Source organism: Cimex lectularius, unplaced genomic scaffold (assembly GCF_000648675.2).
Source record: "Cimex lectularius strain Harlan isolate CLEC.00 unplaced genomic scaffold, Clec_2.1 scaffold270, whole genome shotgun sequence".
Classification (NCBI taxonomy): Eukaryota; Metazoa; Arthropoda; class Insecta; order Hemiptera; family Cimicidae; genus Cimex; species Cimex lectularius.
Window position 1 is genome coordinate 176760 of NW_019392790.1, and position 11004 is coordinate 187763.

General features: G+C 34.0%; 1 protein-coding gene across 4 annotated transcripts; it reads right to left on the reverse strand.

The window, feature by feature from the left end:
- Positions 1–2367: 2367 nt before the first annotated feature.
- On the reverse strand, positions 2368–10811 carry LOC106664120 (neuralized-like protein 2). 4 transcript variants are annotated; one of them, XR_001340137.2, is made up of 4 exons: positions 9770–10811; positions 7686–7805; positions 3231–3418; positions 2571–3159 (listed from the first exon to the last, which is right to left on the reverse strand). XR_001340137.2 is itself a non-coding variant. In XM_014389558.2 (3 exons), the coding sequence occupies exons 1-2, from the start codon at positions 10482–10484 to the stop codon at positions 7693–7695; spliced, it is 828 nt and encodes a 275-aa protein (XP_014245044.1). In that variant the 5' UTR covers positions 10485–10811; the 3' UTR covers positions 2368–2549; positions 7686–7692. The 4 variants fall into 4 exon arrangements, 3 of the variants coding, with proteins under 3 accessions (XP_014245044.1, XP_014245043.1, XP_024083644.1); XM_014389558.2 differs by lacking the exons at positions 2571–3159; positions 3231–3418 and adding an exon at positions 2368–2549; XM_014389557.2 differs by having other exon boundaries at positions 2571–3418.
- Between the last annotated feature and the right edge of the window lie 193 nt (positions 10812–11004).

Below are 11004 nucleotides of genomic sequence, written 5' to 3' on the forward strand. Positions count from 1 at the left end.
CTTCTGATGACAAGTTCCTTGGGAACACCAAGTCTTAGATGACAGATGTCAATGACTTCATCTCAACTGACATTGTCATTATCCCTATTGGTCTCTCATACACGCGTCTTACAGGCTCAGAACTGCTTAGGTTGTAAGCCTTAGATGATGGTTCTTAGTACGGTGTGGACTACAGGTCCTTCCTAATAAGGCTGGGTTTACGACCTGGGATGATGTGGATCCCTCGCCCTTGCTTACAAAGCTGTGTACATGACCGCAAATCATGAGCCTTGGCTGGCAGCCCTTGAAGGGGTCGACCCTGGGGCTTCTTTAAGATCTGTGTACATGACCTCACCTCGGGTCCTTGCTTACAAAGTTTGTACTTTACCTCACCTTATGAGCCTTGGATGGTGAATCCTTAGAGGGTGTGGACTGCACATATTTCCTGACAAGGCTGTGTATGCCACCTGGGATGACATTGATCCCTGGTTGTGGATATGACTTTACCTTGTGAACCTTGGGTTCTTGCTTATAAGGTATACCTCACCGTGAGCCTTGGATGAAATGCTATTCACAAAACTATGGAAGAGGGCATAGACATCCAGGCACTAGTTTGCTTGAGGTTTAGTGGGATCAACAGGACTAGTTTAAAATGAATCAGAACCAATTAAAGTAATAAAATTTCCAAAGCCGATACAATAATTGGAAATCAAGCCAGTGAGTAGTATCAGCCATGAGTCCCCATTTGTTGGTACTAAGAATACATTGGACAGTGGAAAGGAAGCCTGTAGGAAGTGCCAGCCATACCAAAATCTTTGACAAAGTTAAAATAATGGACACAGCAAACATTGAAAAAATAGCTGAGTGGAAATATAAAGTAAAATCAGTTAAACCTGGAGCTCTTCTGTGGTATACAGATCAAAAATGAGAAATTGTACAGGCATGAGCATAAAAGGGCCTAACTTTGAGCTCCACATGTCCCTCAGCCCCACGACAACAATTTTTCAAGCCAAACGCTAGCAAAGGGCTAATAATCATTCTTTCAGACAGTCGAGCAGTTCTAAAGGTTCTCCTACAAGATTACTTTAAGTCATCCTTATCGTATACCATTCCAATATGATCCTTTAGCCATTTAATTTCCATTCTGCAGAGTGCAATTTGTCCAAGTTGGTTGAACATTAATGATATTTTATCTGTAACTTAGAATGGTGTTATTTGACAGTATTGACAATTCACTATCCATCCATATCAAAGCTATTCTGGTTTTCTTTCTATTAGTATGTGTTTGTGAATTTAACCATCTCACTACCTCCACTATTGCCATCATCTCTAGGAAAGAATGTATTTAAAAATTAATGAGTGTAGCTAGGTTTGGCAGCTGAAATGACCCAGCTGTTTACATCCACTGGAGTGTCCTTACATCGCTTAACAAAAACTAACTAACTCGTAAACATTAGGACTAATAAAGTAGGTGATGTTAACCTCAATTCTGTGAGCTTATACCAAGCAATCATGGGATTTGAACCCAGAACAACTAGTATGGCTAATACGAGAATCCACAGACGACAAGTATTTAATTTTATCTTTACTTAAAACTTATACAAATCACTTAAGTAATATACAAGAGCTAAAATTTACTTTGTTTAAAATTATCATAATTTTACGCAATCAATCTATCAATTGATCTTTCTTTTCAAAGTCCAATGATAATATAGCTGAAAATTTTTGATTTCCCATTATTGATTAATTGATAATGGAAATCAAAAATTTTAGGAAAGGAAACTTCAAATGTTTCTAAAAGGAGGTGCTCACATAAGTAACTCAAATATAAAAACTATTTGCGTTGATTAAAGTGCAAACAGACAAGCAAAACTTTCACTTTGCTTGTCTGTTTGCACTTTTCCCCCTAATTAATAAAATTGTTTTGCGAATAAAATTACAGCCTTTGCATTGGTAAAATAACTAATATTTACTTTTTTATAGAAGAAATTAACAAAATTTGTAATTNTTTATGTTTGTGTATATTTGTATGTATATAAAAATGTCAACATCATTGATGGGGTTTGAACCCACATTCTTCGGAATGGATTCAAATCCTCAGTCTTCAGAAGGAATGTGAACCCTCGGTCTTCAGAATGGATTCAAACTCTATTTCATGATAAAAATAAATTGACAACAATTCCATCATTATTATCTTAAGTGCTGTATTAAAGGGGGGAAAAGTGCAAACACCCACTCTTAGATTAAGAATCACTGAAAAAAAACATTTATTACAAGATGGCATGAAATAATTAAATTCATTTATAAGTCCATAAAAAAACAAACTCAGTATTTTATGTAATAAATATTTGCTAGACTTTTTAACAAATTAATAAAAGTAAAACAATTCCTGTCATACAGGAGAGCATAACATCCAAATACCTAATTGGGTGTTGCATACAAAGGGTCAGAACCACTTTACAATACTTTTTTCTAAATTATTCTCATATAAAAGTACAAAGGCTGTGTTGGAATTCTTACCCAGAACCACTAGAGTGTATCGAATTGTGCCACTCAGCCACTGCAATCCCCTGAAATAATTATATCAAGAATGTCAGATTTAATAAAACATTGTTGATACTTATGTTATAATGACACTTTATTTCAATATAATTCAAATTATTCACGAGCCATTAATTCCTTTGTCAGCTACGTTACACAAGTTTTTTTATAAAACAATTCAAATGAATGGTGTGATAATTATATTTTATTACACTTTTTTGGAATATCATCTGCAAACTTACATTTAAAAACTCTTTTTTTTACCAATATGAATTTTCTAAATTAATATATATTTAACATGTCTTAAAACAAATAGTTGAAGTCTTGTCAAAACTCAGTCAAGTTACAAGTAATAGAATTTAACAATCATGAATTACCCTGTGATCAGATGTACTGCCAAAGATGTACTCTTTGTTAGCATCTAAGCCACTTAAATTTAACAAAAATACTGCTAATAACAAAGTATTTAAAGACTAGGATAATAAATCATAAGGCTAAAATATTCACATAATTAACTTCGTCATTTTTGTCCATTTTAGTCCGTCAGTTTTGAGTTTTCATCATTTTTAGCATTAGGTTTGTGGTCTAATGTTGAGGATAGGCAGGATCAAAAATGGACTGGTCAATCACCATACAGACCTAAAGAAGAAATCTCAGGCCTCAATTATAAAAGTAATACTCTTAAAAAATTAGTTAATCAAATTTCTTACATGAATTTAGTTAATTTTAAAACCATCTTCTTTTCATTACTTACTGGACCTGTCTACACTCACACTTTGCGCCATCTTCTGTGAGGCAATGTTTCAAAATGCATTTGAGTGACATCAAAACCATCAAGTAGAGACAGACCCAGTGCCGGTTCAACATGTGTACACCGACACACAGACCAACATCAACTCTAATAATAAGACACTTAATTAACATCAATCCACTGAGGAAATTATTTTACTGAATTTTTACTGAATCAATATATGAATTTGCTACCACCTATTCATGGTAATTGACTTATGAAAGAAATTGCACTTTTTGTTATAATAAACAATTAGTATGTAATGAGCTTTACAAAAATTTAAAAATATGAGATCATCTAAAAAAAATCAACATTAAACAATGGTGCTTATTTTTTCCTCTACAAAGTGCCTGTGTTGTGTGCATAACCAAATAATTGTGTTATAGCATAAAATATAATTATGGCAAAATTTTAAAAAGAGAATATCGTCATGATTGAACTTTCATGCCAAAATTTACAGATGTACCCAACGTTCATTTAACAAATTATACATTATAGTGTGACTATATTTTGGGTTGTAAAAATAAGTCTGCAGTGTTTTTCAAATTTTATCCCTCTTGTTTTGAAGAAATGTTTATTTAGTCATTTATTGTTTCAACACTCTGAAAAGGGTTTAGTTAAGAATGTTTCTATTCGTCAGTTTCGTTCGACTTGTATTTTCTCAAGATATTTTGCCAATTTAAAATAGAGTTAAAAATACTGCATTTTTGTCATTTGATGGTTTTTTTTATTACCACAAATGGAAAACAGCAGCTCAGACTTCTAGGAAAATTTGTTATGATGCTGTAGGTATCATTCGTCAGTGGTTTGTTGGTTTGGTTTGTTGGCTGGTCAGTTATTCAAAAGTGGAAATTTTGATTTGGAAAAGTGTTCTGAACTTCATTCAACTGACGATGGTCAAATTCCAAATTTTGTCACAAATACGAGATATCACAGAGAGGCTTAAAATATCTCATACAAGTGTTTCAAAGCATTGGAAAGCTGGATATTTGCCAGAGCGAATGGGTTCCTCACACCATCGACACCATGTAAAAGTAACAAATCTGAAAAATCGCAGTTTTCAATTTTGTTGGTTTTACTGTTACAAGACCTACCTTGAGGCAAAATTTAACAACAACATTGTAAAGGTTATTAATAACACCATTAGTTTCTTACTTTTTTAATGTTTTCCTATCTTCTAATTTGCGATTGTAGTACTAGTATACTTATATCTCGGCAAATTCCTACCTGAGATGGTAGCGAAGTTCCAAACTTACAACTCTGCATGATTGCCTACCTGAGATGGTTAGTAATGTACCAACTTATGCTTCAGCATAGTTGCCTACCTGAGGTGGTAGTAACATCACCAACTTACACCTCAGCATAGTTGCCTACCTGAGGTGGTTAGTAATGTTACCAACTTACGCTTCAGCATAGTTGCCTACCTAAGGTGGTAGTAACATCACCAACTTACACCGCAGCATAGTTGCCTACCTGAGGTGGTTAGTAATGTTACCAACTTATGCTTCAGCATAGTTGCCTACCTGAAGTGGTAGTAATGTTACCAACTTCTGCTTCAGCATAGTTGCCTACCAGAGGTGGTTAGTAATGTTACCAACTTAAGCTTCAGCATAGTTGCCTACCAGAGGTGGTAATAATGTTACCAATTTAAACCTCAGCATACTTGCCTACCTAAAGTGGTAACGAAATTACCAACTTACCGTTACGCATAGTTGCCTTCCTTCAGTGTAGTAACGTTACCAACTTACACCTCAGCATAGTTCATTGCAAACTAGTGAATCTACAGGAAAATTGTACGTTCATTACTTTGCCTTCACTTTTTTGTCACATTACAAATCTTCATATGCAGTTAGGTAATAAACATTGTAAACTAATTTTATTAGTTAATTAAAAATTATATCAATGACAGTAGGCAACATTGATGAATTTTATAAGATCTAATTAAATTAAAATTTAAAAACCTTATAAAATTATGGTTCCATGAGTTTTTGTTCTTGTGAAATGTATAGAACGACACATTCATCACTTTAACATGGTGCCAACAACATGTTGACAGAAGAATTTATTAGATCGCATCTCCAATTGTGATTTTGTCCTAAAGCGACCCATTTTTTAAAAGATTGATAACTGGGGATGAAAAGTCCTTTACAACAATGTTTAGAGAGGAAGATCCTGGGTAAAAAGCAGCGACTGTTAATAAATCCAAAAGCCAGATTAAATAACAAGAAGATTGACCGGTGAGATCAAAAAGGGGTTTTATTATGACCCTCTTCTGTTAGACAAAATTATTAATTCTAATGTATAGTGCACACAATTGGACCATTTAAAATTACCCACTGACCAAACAACAACCAGCATTGGCTAATTGGAGATAGACTCCAGAAATTGTCAGAAATGCCTGGGATGTGCTACCCAACCTGTATTCCTAGCTCTACATAATTCTCAGCGGGAAAAAATTTTGTTCACTCAAGCACTGCAGAAAACACATCGAGTACATCGGTCAAAAACCTGTGAAGTTCTGGGAGTAATCACAAAATTACATGGAAGGTGGCTGGTAGTGGAACCAAATGATTCATATATTGTTGATTAAATTTTTTTACAAGTAGCTGAACGTATTAACCGCCTCATGATCTCGAAATAATCATTAACTAACAGTCACTAAACACTACACATACACATATTCACCAAGTTTACCATTAAAACAATTTAAGACCCCAATAAAATTTAAATTGTAGTGTAAATTAAATGTTAATTTAGTACTGAAAATGTTTTTGAAAAACCCATAAAGAATGTAATTAGAAAGAAAATAAAGACTTTCTTCAGTGGAATTGTAATTTTCAGTACGCATACAAACGTTGTTTCTCACATTCTTTATTTTAATTTGGTGTTGTTTTGTTCAGTTTATTCGTAAAAATTCTTCTCATTATAGGTCTATGTATTCAATTTTGAACTGTCAATTACCATTCTAGTTACTAATTTCATAATAAAGATACTTGTTTCACTTAAGACGTCATACAAGATCTTTTTAATATTATAATTTTCAATAAATAAAATTGGAACAAGAAAAACATCAAATCCCCATATTTAATGACATGCAGATTCTTAAATTTAAAAAAAATCAAATATATGAAATTTTATAATACTATCCTTAAATATTATACTGAGTACAAATCAAAACTAAATCTCAGAATTCATCTATACCCTGGGGACTGTGTATAAAGCTTTTCTATTATCACAGCAAAAAATTTTCAAGTACTCGAAATCCAATTTGTGTTCTCGATTCATTCACAAAGTGAACATAGTAATAGGAAAAGCATTGGTGAAACATAAAATAGGTTTTGGGATATCTAGCAGAAGGTAGTACTCCCAAAAAAGAAAATACTGCCCAGAGCTTGTTTTAATCAGGGGTGTAAATCTGTAATGTGAAAACGGTTTGAGAGATCATAGAATCCCAAGTCAACAATAAAAGAGAAATTCTTCTAAAAAAAAGTTACATTTTCTCATGAATTAATCAAATGTCAACTTCAGTAATACTATTAAAAATTCCGTTATTATTTAATGCACACTTACAAAAATGGCTTCGGAATTGAGTAATTTACTTTTCCCAAGTTCACAAATAAATGAACATCGCCAATATTTAATTCATTTTTTAAGACTTTTTATTTGTCTTGCTTAAATGAAATCAAATATTTCGCAGCACAGCGAATTCTTATGTTCAAAATTTGGCGATTCAAAAGTCTTAGAAAGTGAAAAATTAACAGTCAAATTTTAATAATCATTTTCAACATGTATCACATTTGGTTAGTACTAAATAAATTCGATACTAAACTCTCAAAAAACTGGTTTTTCTGAACAAAAGAAAAATGTATAGAATTTTCATAAGATTCAGTCCCTTTTTAATGTTAAATTTACTAATCTATATATGTTTAACGGTCATAATTGACCATATTAATTACTTCAATTAATTGTTTTTTTTTAATCTAAGGTCTTGGTTGAGATGAAAAAGTTAGTGTCAGAGCAGGATTCGAACCCATGAACTTTGGCCTGAACACCTGAGATTCTGCTCGTGACACTAACTTTTTCATCTCATCTGAGACCTTAGATGAAAAGAATAATTAATTGAGTTAAATTTACTTTATATTAATCCATGACTGAATATTTATAAGAATGCCATAAGGGCTATATTATGCTCAACAAGCTAGTTGCCTATGTTTTGAACATTTTAAATTAGAACTTGGTATTTGAGCATGCATTTTTCAAATTAATATATTAGTATAATTTCTTAATTAATTGCCTTTAGTCCAAAAGCATGCAAGAACAGGCTTATCTTTGATTTATAATGGACAAATAGAAAACTCCATTCCAAATTCTACACCTCTTGTTCAACGAAATAGCAAATAGAGCTTCAAAGCCTTCGGTAAAGGCAAGAGGTGGATTTTCTTCTTGCTGACGCATTGGAGTATGACGTCTCTGCAAGCGCTTTGCAGAGAACCAACTGAAAATAAGAAAACACAAAGATATACTAAACAATACTACTATTTTTTATCTTATTAAATAAACAGATGTAATAAATAAATAGTAAGTTTCAATAGGAGAATGAGATCTAAATCCCTATTGGTACAACTTATAAGTAATATGGCAGGTCAGAAAAGTCACAGTACAAAGATTCCAACCAAAACATCTGTTTTTCAACATCTAAATATTTATTTCTGAAAGCAGGATAACCCATAACATAACTCCAACCCTACCCTAATCCACCTAACCATTCCTTACCTTACTTAGCCTAAACACAATCCATCCTAATCTCAAAATTCATAGGGGAAAGATTTGAAATCAAAATTTCTATGCTTTTTTAGTGTACAAATGTATATTTAGAGTGCAAAAAATAATACGAATTTGAAAACCCATCGTACAATCGGCAATTTCATGTTTGTTTATTGATATTTCTTTCGAGGCCAAACATTTAAGCTGGTTTAAATTAAGTTATTTGACTTTTCTTAATATTTGGATAACTGGATTAAAACACAACGTCCATTTTCGGTTGTAATTAATATTCTTTTAACATGGATATTTTTTGTGCTGTGCTAGAGTTGGGGTTAGGAGATAGGTTATGTTAGGTAGGGTTAGGGTTAGGGTTAGAGTTAGGTTAAGTAAGGTTTGTGTTAGTATTGCATTATGTTACTTATCCATGATTCAATGTTTTTCTGTGAAGCGAAGAAAACATGCAATTGCAAAGCAATGTTTTCCTAGGCCAAACGTTCAAGATTTTTTAAATTAAATAATTTTACTCTTTTTTTAAATACAATATTTGGATAACTAGATTAAAACACAATATCTATTTTCGATTTTAATTAATGCCTTTTTAACATTTTGTACTGTGTTAGAGTTAGGGTTATAGAATAGGTTAGGTCAGATAGGGTTGAGATTGGGGTTGGGTTATGTAGGGTTCGAGTTAGGGTTGGGGGGAAAAGATACATGTACAAAGAAATCCTTTCCTAGGACAAATGTATTTCATATTTTAGATTAAATAATTTGACTTTTTTAAAATATTTGGAACGCTAGATTAAAATACAATATCTATTTTCGATTGTATTTTTTTAAAAACATGAATACGTTTATGTGCTGTGTTAAGGCTGGAGTAGAGGTTAGGTTAGGTACAGTTAAGGTTGGGGTTAGGTTATGTAGGGTTGCCCTACAAAGTAAGGGTTGAGTTACGTTACTTATCCATAATTCAATGTTTTTCAGTGAGAAAATATGAGGGAGCGAAGTCTAGGCCAGTTTTTTTTTAAATTAAATAATTGTTTAAATATTTCGTTAGCTAAATTATAATACGTCCATTTTCGGTTGAAATTAATGTTTTCGGAATTTGTTAGAATTAGGATTTGGTTGCAAGTTAGGTTAGGTAGAGTTAGAGTAAGTAGGGTTTATGGGTAAGGTTATGTTACTTATCCATTTAGTTTTTTCGTGGTTTTTCTGTGAAGCAGAAAAAATATGCGAAGCAACCCTTTTCGAGGCCAAATGTTTAAGTTGTTTTAATTTAAATAATTTTACTGTGTAGTAGTTGTTCTGTTTTAGATAGCTAGATTAAATCACAACACCCGTTTTCAGTTGTAAATAATATTCTTTTAATATGGATACGCTTTGAACTGTGTCAGGGTTAGGTTAGATTTGGAATGATTAAGTTAGGTAGGGTGAGGGTTAGGGTCAGGTTAGGTTACTTTATCATTATTTATTTTTTCGTTAAGCGGGGAAAATATGAGAGTGCGAAGTGCAAGTTTTGGGCGCTTTTAGTAATAACGTCTAGCTGTTGCCCAATTCTTCCAAGTAGGACCCTGATTGTACTGGGCCGTTAATTCTCGCTGTATTAAAGTAACATATTTTAACTTGTAAAATAATGGAAAGTAATGTGCGAAAGGTTGTTGGATCATTGAGGGCACAGGGTCGGTAGTAGATACAGACCTCCATAGAGCTGGACGATCTTGACCTGTTTAGTCGTGCCGTAAATGTCAACGACGGCATACAGAGGTCCCTCCTTGTACGGTATGAAGCTATAGCAGGGGCCCTGGACCTCTCCGTTGATAATAAAGTGCATTTCAGCATAATCACCATCCAGATAGTTGGATTTGATAGGGCTGAAAAAGACACCGATCCTACTGCCTACATCCGTCGGGGAGACGTCTTGGTACTTGTCGGGCTTGAGGATACTCTTCGAGATGGTACCCCGCGACGTGTGGACCGTATCGTCGCCCGTATAAAATTTCGAATCAACGCTGGCAGCAGCTGCCAACTGGGGCGACTCGGTTGTCGTATTAGGCAGAGGAAGCGTCTCGAACTCGTACTCGTTGTTCTTCGTGATGGCGTATATCCAGGAGGTGCTCATGTTGGTCAGGTCCGGGAGGGCGTACCTCGGGAGATAGCCTCTATTCCTGGATATCATCTGAGGGTTCAACTGAGTGAGGCCCAGTCTCATGTACCCGCTCCAACAGCTTTCATTCCTTTCTATCTCGACGAGGAATATCTCACCGGGCAAAAGAGGTTTGTCACTGAAAGTCAAAGCGTTCGCAAAGCTCGTCTTTCTCAAAGCGACCGTGTTGTTCTCTTTCAGAACAATGTTCTCACCGTGATAGGAGTGGAATCTGGTCAGTATCTGCTTCCCACTACTTCCTTTCCTCATTTTTAAACAAAAAATTCAAATTGTTTCTATTCGACCGAAAACCAGATGCACCTCACCTAATGACCTTAACCTAAGTAAGGATAGATATTTAAAAAATAAAAGGCTTAATCCGACTGATTATTACAGAAAGAATTGTATCAACATCAAGCCGACTGAAAGGACGGCGGAACGAGACGAATCGTCAAGCAGCGACAACCGACTGAACGTCTTCCTCATCTAGGGTCCACCCCTTTCACGCCGGCGACTGCGAATTTTCCCTTTTCCCTTCCCTTTCTCCCTGCGGCCAATATCCATCCAGTCGAACATTAATCTTTAAATGGTCGTTTTCTTTTTCTTTTTTTTATTACCTCTTACAATACCTTTCAACATGCAAGTTTCTGAAACGAAAATCAAAATTTCAATTTTCCTGACATCTCAACCATAGACTTTATATACTTTACAACATATTCATTAAACAACTTGGGGTTAAAAGCTCTCCTGTTCTAAATTTCTTCTTCTTGAAAGTTCTCTGTAATGCAAA